Below are 13,798 nucleotides of genomic sequence, written 5' to 3' on the forward strand. Positions count from 1 at the left end.
CAACCACATGCAGCGAACATAACAAACAACGCTGTTTTGGGACGCGGGCCTGCCCGTGGTTTCTCGGAGCCAGGACGAGGCAGTGTCGTGATGCCCTTCCCACCTTCTTCATCTTTCAGGGACAGACGATGATCCAGGCGACGTTTGGCAAAAATGTTTATCTTCCCAAAGATGCCGAATTTTACTTTATTTATAACGGAGCCTATCAGCGGCACATCGCGATGGCCGAGCGCACCGAGGATAATGTCCTGCAGTCCTGGGTTCCAGGTGAGCTGCCCTCTCTGCTGTCCTTGGGGAAACCTGTCCCCATGCACCTTCCTTTCAGTCCTGGAAGCGAGAGAGGATGGGCGGTGGCGGGGGGCGGGGTGCTGGCCACACATCTGGGATGCAGCTCACCTTTTCTGCTATCTGCAGCAGCCCAGCGGCCTGTGGTCAGTCTAGTGACCGAGACAGTAGGTCTCAGAGTCCTTTGGGTGGGCTAACGTGAGACATGGACAGTAGGGCTTCGTATTTCTCCCTCGTCCAACTGTGGTCTGTGTGTGCAGCTCCTGACTTGGGCTCTCTCCGATGACGCCTTTGGTGGCCGGCTTCCTTCTGTGGCACGTGGCATCCTATCTCTCTAGATTCTTCCTCATTACATCTCTGACTCCAGAAATATTTTCTCCCCCCTCCCCCCACCCCCGACCAATATTTATTTTCAGAGACCCGTGATTCTCCCAGGTGCCTTCTTCAGTTATCATGGTGACAGGGGGCAGAAGCGTGCTTCCTGTTAATCCACTGTTTTGAGCAAACAGCCCTTCTCAGATACAGTTGTTTGGTGCTTCGTTTCATGGGTGCTGTGACTGTGTACATGACACTTCAGCTGCCAGCCTGACGTGCGATGCCTTTGTTATTACTTGCAAGACAGGGTGGTTTTGTGGTTGTCCTTAACCATGGAACTTTCGGATTCTCTAACAGTGTATTTTATGGGGGGATCTTCAGCTTTTCTTTTGGGTGGGATTGGCTTCCTTTTGAAAAGAAAGGGTTTTTTTCAAAATGCTTCTATAATTTATCTTACATATGGAAAGAAGGTTTGTCAGTAAAGGGCTAACAGCACATACACTGTGAGCATTTCAGAGATGTGCTCTGACCCCTCAGCCCTGACTTGATCACTGAATTAATCTGACATCCAATTTCTGAGGCTGGGGTTGATTTTAAGCAATTCTTGCTCTGGCCCAGGGACTCCAGTCCATATAACAACAGCACAGGAAATTGAAAACTAATCAGTGGACACAGTCTCCTCAGGATCTGTCTATTGGCTTTGGCATCTGCATGTCTTCTGTGTCCTCAACTCCCTCCACCTTTCTCAGTTTTCTCTTTCATTTCAGAAAGAATAAAAATAGCAAGTAAAATATCAGTCCTCAGAGCAAAAAGTGTCTTCTTCTCTACTTGCCCATAGGGGCAAACCTCCTTGTTGCTCATGCTGTGAAAAGAAGTTTGCTGCTCACCCGGAAGCCTACTGTGGAGGGTGGGGTCTTGCCTCCTTTTTAACACACTCCCTGGATGCAGATGACCACCCCTGATTCCATACCCTCAATGTCCCCACTGAACAGATTTCCCAGGGAAACTTTTTGAAAGCAAGTACAATGGATTCCCATAGTGTTACTGAATGTGCTTTGTCTGGGAATGGGGCTACATCTCTCTGCCTGCCCTGTCGGGCCCGTGGAGCCCTTGCTAGAGAGACTATCTGTCCTGGACAGTGACCCTGGGATGCCCTTGTTTTCTGTGATGCCTGGAGCCCTGGTAATGCCACCATTGGGGAAAGAACTGTCGAGAATTAAGCCGAGCAGGAAGGATTGTCACTAGGAGCTCTTTTCCTCTGGGCCAGCAGTAGCTGAATGTTACCTCTTCACTTCTTCAGTCCTCGTTATCATAGTCATACTTGAGATGCTCACCCCTGGAAATTCTGCCAAGGGCCACATGAAAATGAATCCGGGTTGAAATGCACCCACTAGGGCAAAATGAAAGAGGATCGTAAGGAGCCAGGGACAGATGGCAGGGTCAGGTGACCACCCACTGGGGTAGCATTCAGGCCACCATCACATTCTCAGAACTGGGCCACTGTAGGGATGTTCGTGCTGAGCTATCCTCGCCTCCACTGCCTCCTGTGCTTAGGGAATCTGTGGAATCAGGGTGATGGTGTGGTTCTCCCTCATCGAATAAAATATCTGTTAGTATGTGGCTCAAGAGGAAAGGGCAGAAAAGGGGGCATATAGGCCTTTAAGACATGGCACTTGAGATTGGGGGAGACACAGAAGATGAGGGTTTGCTCAATACAGCATTGGTCATGTTAGAAGGAACACTGGAGCTATGAGAAATATAAAGGTCAGATTTAAAATCAGGGGGACTGGGAAGGTGACAGTCAGCTGTCCTTGCACCCCAGGGCTGCTCAGTCTCTGAAGCTCATTGCTTTCAGTTCTCACCAAGCTTGTATCCTGCTGACTTGGAGAACTTTGGGGGGCTCTAGAGACCATAAGTGATTCCGGGGATCAAACCTGGGTTGGTCGTGTGCAAGACAAGTGCCCTAACCACTGGGCAGCCTCTCTGACCCCTCTGGTGAATTCTTTGCTGTTTTGTTATCCAGGCCACGGGCGTCAGGAGACAGTGGCGGTGTCTGTGTGCCTCTGCTCGGAAGGCTACTCCCCAGTGACCATGGGCTCCGGCTCGGTGACCTACGTGGACAACATGGCCTGCAGGCTGGCCCGTTTGCTGGTCACACAGGCTGGTCGCCTCACAGCCGGGAGCCATCAGAGCCTGCTGACGCCTTTCGCTCTGCCGGTGGGAGCACTGCCTGCCCTGGATGAAGAGCTTGTGCTGGCTCTGGCCCATCTGGAGTTACCGCAAGGGTGGACGGTCTTGGGAAATTCTTCGCTCGAAGGTGGGTCTTCTTCAGGATCTAGAGAAGATTTCAGAACATGCCTTACAGCATGTTATTCTCTGTTGCCCAGGGTGGGTTTTCCTGCCCATTCTGCATCTGAGCCCTATTCTAACATGGCTGGATTCCCCAAAGTGCTGAGCTGGGTTGCTCTGATCTAGGAGGTGAAGAGCTTCGCCGCATGGATGTAGGATGGAAGAGCGGCCTCTGTGGTCTGTGGTTTCACACTTCCTTTGACATCTTTTCTCACAAGGACTCACGGGTCATTGCTATGTTTCCAAACTAGGTAGGGTCATCAGGCAAAGAAGAATATGGGAGATGTGGGGTGCTTAGATGAAATGAGTCCATGTGGGAGATATCACCGACCACATCAGCACTTTTTACAATGTGAGCATTGGGTCTTATGGTTGTTCTATTCCTATCAAAAGATCACCATATTGCTCTCTATAGAGACTTAACCAGACTTAAAGATACACAGCAAGGTAGCAACAAAGGTTGAAAGGCAGTAGATGGGAGAACTGATCCACACAACTGGGTCAGGGGGAAGATTGAGTGGGAGGGAAGTTGGTGTATTTGGAAGTAGGAGGTAGGTACACTGATGATGGGTGTGGTGTGAGAATAATGTGCATGAGAAATCATTATTAATAGTACTATAAACCACAGAAATGTAATAAAAAATTAAAATGAAATGTTAGTGCTGCTGAGGGCGTTCACATTCCCATTGGTGTTTTCACTTGCTTCTGGATGTCTCTGGTCATTGAATGACTGAGTTGACACTTTATGACAAACCATGTGGAATATGTGTATGAACAGAGATACAGAGGTTAGATAGAAGCCCATACTAGGCATGAAGTTAAAATGTTGTACAGTTGCTTCTTGTGTTGATTACCAGTCACATACCTTGATTACACATAGTTGTTGCTCTCTATTTTATTGAACACAGCACACACTGTTTCTGTTTCTCTGTAGTCTTCCATTGACTCTATCTTCATTGTGGGTTGAAAATGATTACAGTTTAGTAGTGGGAAAGGTGCTGCCTCCCATCTTCTTTTTTTACAAGGATTGCTTTAGCTATTCACGGGGGGGGGGGTTATTTTTCCATATGAATCTCAGGAGTGTTTGATCAATTTCTTTTAAAAACGTCATGGGTATCCTTATAGGGACTGCATTGAATCTGTATAATGCTTTGGGGAGTATTGCCATTTTGACAACGTTAATTCTCCTAATCCATGAGCAGGGGATGTGGCTCCATTTCCTTATGTCTTTTATTTCTTGAAGCAGTGCTTTGTGATTTTCTTTGTACAGATCCTTTACCTCCTTAGTTAAGCTGATTTTAAGGAACTCGATTTTCTGAGGCACGACTGTGATGGGATTGTTTTTTAATATCACTTTCTTCTCTTTCATTATTTGCATACAGGAAAGCCACAGACTTTTGGGTATTGATTTTGTAACCTGCCACTCTACTGTATAAATCTATTGTTTCTAGGAGCTTCTTGGTAGAGACTTTAGGGTTCTCTAAGAATAGTATCATGTCATCTGCAAATTGGGAGAGTTTGATTTCTTCCTTTCATACCTGGATGCCCTGGTTACCTTTTTCTTCCCTAATTGCTACAGCAAGCACTTCCAGTACTATATTGAATAGAAGTTGCAAGAGTGGGCAACTTTATCTTGTACCTGATCTTAGAGGGAAGGCTTTTAGTTTTTCTCCATTGAGAATAATGCTTGTCGTGGGCTTGTGGTAGACGGCTTTAACTATATTGAGGTAAGTTTCCTGAATTCCCATTTTGTTGAGAGTTTTCATCATGAATGTGTACTGAATCTTGTTAGTTGCTTTCTCTGCATCTATTGATATGATAATATGGTTTTTATTTTTTTGTTGATATGATGAATTATGTTAAATGACTTGTGAATGTTAAACCATCCTTGTATCTCTGGGATGAATCCCACTTGGACATGGTGTATGATCCTTTTGATGAGACATTGGATTCTATTTGCTAATATTTTGTTGAGATCTTTTCATCTGTGTTCATCAGGGATATTGGCCTGTAATTTTCCTTCTTTTTCTTCCTTCCTTCCTTCCTTCCTTCCTTCCTTCCTTCCTTCCTTCCTTCCTTCCTTCCTTCCTTCCTTCCTTCCTTCCTTCCTTCCTTCCTTCCTTCCTTTCTTTCTTTTTTTGTGGTGTCTCTGTGTGCTTTTGGTATCAGGGTGATATATGCCTCATAGAAACTGGGAGTGTTTCTGTTTCTTCCATTTCCTGGAAAAGCTTGAAAAGGACTTACAACAGGTCTTTCTTAAAGGTTTTGAAGATTTTACTAGTGAATCCATCTGGATCTGGCATTTTGTTTCTGGGAAGACGTTTGATGACAGTTTCAATTTCCTTGAAATTGATAGGTTTTTCAGGTATTCCAGATCTTCTTCGTTCAGCCTTGGGATGTTATAGGAATCTAGGAATTTATCCATTTCTTCTAGGTTCTCTTGTTTCATGGCATACTGCTTCTCAAAATAATCTCTGATGATCTTTTGAATTTCTGTGGTTTCTGTTGTGATGTCCCCTTTTCATTTCTGATTCACTTTTATTAGGGCTCTCTCTCTCTCTCTCTCTCTCTGTCTCTCTCTCTCTCCTCTCTTTGAGAGTCTTGTTGAGAGTCTTGCTAGTGGTTTATTGATCTTGTTTATTTTTTCAAAGTTCCAGTTCTTGGTTTCATTGTTCTTTTGAATTGTTTGGATTGTGAATCCAGCTTGTTGATTTTTATTCTAAGTTTTATTATTTCTTTCTTCTTGTCTGATTTGGGCTCCTTTTTTGGGTAATTTTCTAAGATCTTAAACAGTGAATTCAAGCTATTTATGTGAGCCCTTTCTTCCTTCCTGATAAAGAGCTATAAACTTTCCTCTTAGCACTGCTTTAGCTTGTGTCCCCATTCTCATTTGATTCCAAGAATCTTTTGATTTTTCTTTTGATTTTTGATTTTTCTTAAAGAATCTTTTGATTTTTACTCTCTAACCCACTGGTTGTTCAGCAGTGAGCTGTTTAATTTCCAGGTGTGTGATTAACTTCTATTTCCAGCATCGTAGTCAGAAAATATAGTCGATACAATTTCTGTCTTCTTGATTTTTATTGAGGTATGTTTTGTGGCCCAGCATGTGATCTGTCTTGGGAAATGTTCCATGTGCATTGGAGAAGAATGTGTGTCTGGCTTTTGGGGGATGAAAAGACCAGTATATATTTGCTAGCCCTCTCTCTTCCATTTCTTCCTTCATGGCCAGTACTTCCTTGCTGACTTTTAGTCTTATTGATCTATCAAGAGGTGATAAGGCAGTGTTGAAGTCTCCAACTACTATTGTGTTGCTACGAATGTCCTCCTTGAAGTGTATTAGCAGTTGTTTTCAATATTTTGCTGGCCCCTCATTAGGTGTACACATGTTTAGGAGTGTAATTTCTTCCTGATGTACATATCACTTGATTTTTAAGAAATGGTCTTCATCCACCCCAGCTGGGAAAAGGTGCTATCCCTCCGCCTATTTCCCCTGGCAACTCGGTGGCCGCCATCTTTCAGAGGCCATTGAACAGTCAGGTATGGGCCAGCAGTGACGAGACACATGGGGCCTCATGGAATGGGGGTGGAGCCAGCCCTTGTCCTCCCCAACCCCAATGAGACCCCGAGTCGCCCCCCACGAATGGCCCTTTTGGCTACTGATTAAGCTGCTTAATGGCCATGATTCCAGAGACTCACAAACGAATCTTGGAACTCAGTGGCTTTTGGCAGAAATCTCTCCAGATTTAATTAATTATTAAAATTTCAAAATTTCAAAATCGCGTGGCTACTATTGTGGCCACACGACATCATATGCTAGTCATAATCAGCAATAGAAAATAAATTGTCTAATGTTGCCTTTTAGGCAGGTCTGAGTGTTGGAGGAAAAATCCCAAACAATAATGGTGGGTCTGGTGTAGAAATATTGAATGTAATCAAAGTAGAGAGAGAGTAATGTGAAAATCATCTGCCACACAGGTAGGGGGAGGGTGTGAGATGGGGGGTATACTGGGTTTTTGGTGGTGGAAAATGTACACTGGTTAAGGGACAGATGTTTCATCATTGTATGACCAATACTTAAACCTGAAATCTTTGTCACTGCTTGTTCGTCGCCCGCGTCGCGATTTCCCTTCGCCAGTAAAGAGTGAGACGACACGGGTTGAGGATCCTTCTGCAGCAATTTTATTCACTTAACTTCATGAGGAGAAAGAACAACAACCCGGGTAATGGCAGTCCTTATATAGCCTGGTTGTCCCGCCTCTAAGGTGGTGCTCATCTTCTATTGGCTCTCGCCCATCACCCCATAGGGTGGCGCTCATTCTATTGGCTCTCGCCAATCACCCCATATGAGGTGGCGCTCTATTGGCTCTCGCCACGCATGCGCAATGCGGTCGTTGCGCATGCGCAATGTGTTTGTTGCGCATGCGCAATGTGGCTGTCGCGCATGCGCGATCATGCGCATGCGCGCATGCGCACATGCGCAATGTGCTCTGGCTCCCTACAACTGCTCTCATGGTGATTCAATAAAAAAAATTAAACACACACACACACACATATATGTGTGTGTATATATATATATGTATATATATGGAAATGGCCTTCACTATCCCTTCTATTCTTTTTCAGTATGAAATCTATGTTGTTGAATACTAGTATGGCCACCCCAGCTTTTTTGAAGGAATTGTTTGCTTGAAGAATTGTTTTTCATTCTTTTACTTTGAGTTTGTGTTTGCTAGGACTGTTCAGATTTGTTTCTTGTAGGCAGTGAAATGTTGGATTCAGTTTTTTTTAATCCATTTTGCCACCCTGTGTCTCTTAATTGGTGCATTTAGTCCAGTGATATTGAGAGAGATTATTTTCATGGGTATTTGTGCCATTTTTCTGTAGAAGTTTGTTGTGTTTGTGAGATTTGTCTTGTTTTACAGTAGCCCCTTCAGTCCTTTTACGGTTGGCTTTGAGTCTTCATAGAACTTCATAGTTCCTGAGCTGTTGTTTATACATGAAGTAGTGTGTCGTTCCTTCAAGTCTGAGTGAGAGTCTAGCCAGATTAAGTATTCTTGGTGAGAAGTTCATTTCATTGAGTTTCTTCACTATCCCCCCACTGTCTTTGTGTCCAGATGGTTTCCTCTGATAAATCTGCTGTAAATCGAAGGGAAGCTCCTTCGTGTGTGATTTCCTTCTTTGACCTTGCTGCTTGCAGTATTGTGTCTCTATCTGTGGTATTCTGCATTCTGATTATGATGTCTTGGAGTCTTTTTATTAAGGTCTCTTTTAGCTGGTACCCTTCAGTCTTCTTGGATCTGGATGCCTACATTCTTCAGCTTTGGGAACTTCTCAGCAATGATGTCTTTAACTGTTACTGCCTAATTTGGGTTGTCTTCTAGGATTTTTAGACTTTTCCTAAGAACAATTTAAGATCTTGAGGTAATATTTTGCTTTCAATCTAGACTTGGAGTAGTCCTCTGTTGAGGTCCAGGGCTAGTGACAAATAGGACTGTTATTTAGGGTTTATTTTAGACTGAGGTTTGTGACCATCTTTGGGAATTTGAATACCTGAATAATGTTAAGTTGAAATCTCTTGATTCTGCCTTTCCTCACCTCTGTTTTGTTATACATGCATGTTATGGGTTGTACATTTAGATGATATGTATAAATGATGTCGTCTTATTTATTAGAATTCTTTTGCCAGAGTTAATTAGTTTTTAAAGGCAAATTGGGCATTTTGAGCAATAAATTCAAGTAGAGGTGTTCCTCTGCATCAGTTTATAGTGTAGAAATTACATGGGGTTCTGGAGGTAAGGGCAAATCTGCCATGTTTATTTTACAGATAAAACTAAATAATTAACCACTTATTATTTATTAATTAATCACTTTTCTGTTGGGCTTAAGCATGTTCCTATAATGTTTCCCACAGTGGGTGAGACTTTTCCCCAGGGAGGCTCTGGATTGATCCAGGGAGGCAGTCAGTAGCCTCCGGAGCAGTGGGGGTTGCCTTCTATTTATTGGCTTAGAAAGTAGATTTCTAGTAAGATGCTGAGTGAATAAGTGGGCAATGGACTCAATATGTTTGGGTAACTGTATCTAGATTCACTGGATTATATTTGACAGTGTACATGTACATTTCAGTGCATGCATTTTGACTTATTGTGTATTCAAATTGATTTGGTGAGGTTCTAATGTTGCGCTGTTTTGAATTTGTTCTTTGTTGTACTTAATTCAATTGGGTGGATTTTTTTTTCTTCCTGGCTTGAACTTTCTGATTCTTTTTTTTCAGCCTTATGATGGTCTAACTGACAATTAAATTATAATTTATTTGAAGTATGCCTGTGATTATTTAATATGCATACTATATTGTAAAATAACTACTGCCATCAGTTAACATAAAAATCATTTCTTTATGTATTTTGAGAACACTTATGTTTTATTTTCCTAGAAAATTGTTATGCAAATGAAATTTTCAACTACCAAATCTAGTGCTCTTGTCATATGATTGTAAGATCATCAACCTTATTCATTTTTTTATGCTTATAATGTGTACCTTTTACAAGACTCTGTATCCTCTATGCCTGTTAACTATCCTTTTTACTGTTTTTATGAATTTAGTTTATTTTTAGGTTCTCTCTATGTAGGATACTATTTAAATTTGTCTTTTAGGGGGATACACCCAACAGTGCTCAGTGATTACTCTAGGATCTGCACTCAGAAATTACTTCTGACGGTGCTCTAGGGACCATATTGGATGTAAGGGGTAAAATCTGGGTCAACCTCATGCATCAAAAGGACCCTACTTGCTGTATTATCTCTGTATTATCCAGCTCCTGAATTTGTCTTTTCTTTGGTTTATTTGACATAGAATGCTTTATGATGTGACAATTTTTGGTAGTGATATATTTGAATTCATTACTCTTACTCTTTGTGTGAAACTGCCTTAGTTTTTTCCCCCTGTGAGGTGCCATGAGAATTGCATAACACATCTTAATTAATAATTTTATTAATCGTTCATTTTTAAACTCCAAATGTGTATAAAAGGTCTGCATGTTTACACTCCTGTTTATGTGTTTGATGTCACAATGTCTTTTCATATAGCTACAGTTGCATTTTTCAAAAATAATTTTGTCTTTTAACCTTTATACTAAAGTTACAAGTGATTCATCCAGCACCATAATTGCATATTCTGAATTTATATATTTACCTTTACCAGCAGGTTTTATACTTTTTTAAAAAATTGAATCACTGTGAGATACAATTACAAAGTTTTCATATTTGATGCACCACCAAACCCCGCATATCCCCCTCCCACTCCCCCTCTGCCTGTGTGGCAGACATTTTTCACTTTACTCTTTCCTTACTTTGATTACGTTCAATTTTCAACAAGAATCTCACTATCATTATTTGGAGGTTTTCCTCCAACAGTCAGACATGTTGGATGGCATCAATAGATTGTATGTTTTCATTTTTTAGAAAAAGTCGCAAGGCCGTGTTAGCGGTCTCGTAGTTTGGAGTTGTCCCAGTCCCGCATCCCGGAGCCGTGTTAGTCATTGCTCAGTGTCGCCGGGGCTCCATCTGGAGAAGGCGTACTGGCTGTGCCTCCTCCGTCTGGCTCCCCAGTGTTGCTGGCCCGGTCTGGGGTCCGGAGCAGACTCTGGCCTGAGCCACTTACCAGAACACCCGGATTCTTGTCAGGTTTTATACTTTGATGGTTTCCTCTTGTTAAGTATACTTTTGTTCTTTAAATTTTCTTTACAGCTTTTAAAAGATTAAATTAGTGTTGTTGAACTCTTTCAAATTTTTTTCTGGAAAAAGCTAAAAAGCTCTTTATTTATGCAGGACAGCTTTGCTGGGTGAAGTAGTTTTGTATGTAGGGTTGTTTTTTCTTTCAGCACTTTGACTATGTCTTCCTAGTCTTTTCTGGCCTACTAGGTTCTTACTAAAAAGTCTTCTCATACTCTATGGGAGTTCCCTTTGCATTGTAATACTTAAATTATCTTACCTAGGGGCATATCCCATTTTTGTTCTTGTTGTTAAGGGGACAGAATTCCCTCAAGCTTTTGTTTAAATTGACAGAGGAATTAAGGAGAGTTAATAAGTACATCAGAATTCAATGGGAATATTAAGAACAAAAAGTAGGGGTATTTTGCATAGCCAGGCAGCAGTCATCCTTAAAGTACAAAGTCATGATAATTTTCTGTTCTATTTTCTTCTTGAAAATTAGGTGCTAAATGTATGATCTAAATTCTTCACGATTGAGGGATAAGCAGAGTGCTGGGGATTCCATCTTGATGAAATGTATTTGCATTGGAGGTGTTTCTGGAGTTTTTAACCTTTTCATGTCCATTTTTATATGGTTATTTTCCCATTTACCCAGAATGTAGCAGTCATTCAGCTACTTTTTGGATTTCACAGAACTTATTCTCTGAAGAGATGCATATTTGATGCTTTGTGGAAGGAAGTTCAGGGGTTTTTTTTATGTTAGGAGCCATCTAACTCTCTTAGTAGAATTTTATATAAGCAATCCATCTATTTCTAGTGTACTTACTTTCATTTTTCTTTTTTTAAACATAAATTATAATAATAAATCTAGAAACTTTATTAGGAATGGGGCCTACTTTCCATGGAAAATGGAAAATAATTTCTTTCATAGTAATTATTTCTTCTAATACTTATTTAAAAACCCATATGAAGCTGTTCACTCTATAAATTCTTAACTTTTACTCTTGGGGAGTGTACAAATGGATGTTACTGAATAAAGATGGGAAGATGGCTTGATTTCTGTAACAACCTTGTCGTGAGTCAGGTTGAAGTCGTACTTGAGACAGTTCTGTGTTTCCAGCATTTCATAATGAAACCCTCATTATTCCTCCTTCAGGCATGGAGAGTCTCAGGAAGTCCTGAGGTCCTGGAGAAGGGCCAGAGTCGGAGGAGAGTGTTGTCTTATAAAGAAAAGCAGAGCCTTCTCTTGGCCCTGTGTCCTACCCATTATTACTCACAGTTCAACTTCGTTATGTGTCCTAGGGAAGAAAATATCCGGAGTCTTATTTGATTTTGTGCCACAAATAAAATTGGATTCCTGGTTCCCAAAATTAAGCCCAATCCTTTTGTGAAATCGCCTCTACGATAAAAGCTTTTGCAGGGTCTCAGTCCCAAATTTACAGTAAAACTTTCAGTAATATAATTATTCGGAGAAATTTCCTAATGAATCTTTTGGGTTGTTTTTGCTTGCTTGTTTGGAAAGAAATCTTCTCTCAGAGGTTGGCACATACTTTTAACTACTGGGACAGCAGGATAACACAGTTCTGTTCGGTTCTATTGGTGTTCAGAGAACTTGACTGTGTCTCCCTTCCTGCTCAACCACGTTGCTTTCCTCATGTTTGTTCCCAGGAGCTCACTGGGTTGCAAGCACTGAGCTAGTCATCATCAGCAGGGAGGCTGCCACTGAGTCAGGAGCCTAGTGGAGCTACAGATGCCATCTCAGAGAAATGGTGGCTTAGCCCCTCCCCACAACCCCCTCTAGAAAGGAGTATCTCATTCTCCAATCTAGGTGCTGTGAACACTTTCTGAATTCAGAAACAAGGTTTATTTACTCATATAAATATCATATGGAACCTGTCATGTATATGTATATATAAACACTTAAAAAACAATAGGTAAAACAGTTTGCAGATTCAACACATTTTTTTTGCCAAAATGTTACTATGAGAAACAAATTTGAGCTTTTCTGCAGTTCTCCAGGTAAAATTAGTTGTTATATTCAGAGGTTACCATCTAGACAGAAGTTCTTTTTAAAGAAAGAGATGAAACTCTTCGCTGTGCCATTTATAAAAACATAACAAAACCTGTTCCTCCAAGTTTTATTAATATCTATTTGACATATAATGTTGCATTCATTTAAGATGCGCACAATGTTGACTTGTATATTTATATATTGTAAAACCATAGCATTAGCTAATATTTTAGCCCCATCAGATAATACCAGTTCTCTTTCTCTCTTTTTTCTCTCTGTATATATGTATATATATACATATATATATGTGTGTGTGTGTGTGTGTGTGTGTGTCTGTCTGTCTGTCTGTCTGTCTGTGTGTGTGTGTTTGTGTGTGTTAAGGGCACCTAAATAAGATAGAATGGACCAGAGGCATCACAACAGATAGAATCTGTAGGACAAACATATTATAATCTTGAATGAAAAATATTGTCCTATTGCCGTATCAAGTTTGAAGGATCAAATGATCAAGTTTAAAAATTAAATTTTTCTTTTCTTTTTATAGTGGATATATGAGAGATGTGAGACTTATTGTTACTGTTTTTGGCATATTCAATGCGCCACGGGTAGCTTGCCAGGCTCTGTCGTGCGGGCGCGATACTCTCGGTAGCTTGCCGGGCTCTCCGAGGGGCGGAGGAATCAAACACGGGTCGGCCGAGTGAAAGGCGAACACCCTTTCGTTACTGATGCCCGCTCGAACAAATCGATGAGCAATGAGATGACAGTGACAGTGACAGTGACAGTGACAGTGATATGAGAGATATTTTTAGGGCAAATCAGTCGAGTTTTATTTTGTTACTTTGTTTATGTAGTAATGGGAATCAAATCCAGGTCCTCAAACATGTGAGACTTGGGTTCTATGACTGAGTTACTTCTATAGCCCAAGTTAGCTTATATTTTGCAACTTTTCTGCAGTTCTTCCTTCGGCATAAAATTAAATGCAACTTATATCTTATTGGTTGGAGAGCTTTCCCCTAAGGAGACGCAGTTGTTTGAACTGCTACAATCCACAGAAAGTAGCTTAGAGAATTTATTATTTTAATTGTTTATTCCAAAGATCATTTTTAAAGTATGATCCTTAACTTGCAGGAA

General features: G+C 41.2%; 1 protein-coding gene across 3 annotated transcripts in view; it reads left to right on the plus strand.

Moving 5' to 3' along the window:
* The window catches only part of ARHGEF28 (Rho guanine nucleotide exchange factor 28), a 362,811-nt gene that overhangs the window by 140,903 nt on the left and 208,110 nt on the right, over positions 1 to 13,798 (plus strand). For 2 of the 3 annotated variants that reach the window (XR_008629316.1, XM_055132605.1), the window contains exons 3-4: positions 120 to 267; positions 2,624 to 2,917. Coding sequence is in view for 2 of the 3 variants with exons in the window: in XM_055132605.1 (XP_054988580.1) it covers positions 120 to 267; positions 2,624 to 2,917 (442 nt within the window). In the remaining variant the exon portion in view is untranslated. The remainder of the gene's footprint in view (positions 1 to 119; positions 268 to 2,623; positions 2,918 to 13,798) is intronic. The other variant, XM_055132609.1, reaches the window with a different exon arrangement.

This window comes from Sorex araneus, chromosome 1 (genome assembly GCF_027595985.1).
Source record: "Sorex araneus isolate mSorAra2 chromosome 1, mSorAra2.pri, whole genome shotgun sequence".
Lineage (NCBI taxonomy): Eukaryota > Metazoa > Chordata > Mammalia > Eulipotyphla > Soricidae > Sorex > Sorex araneus.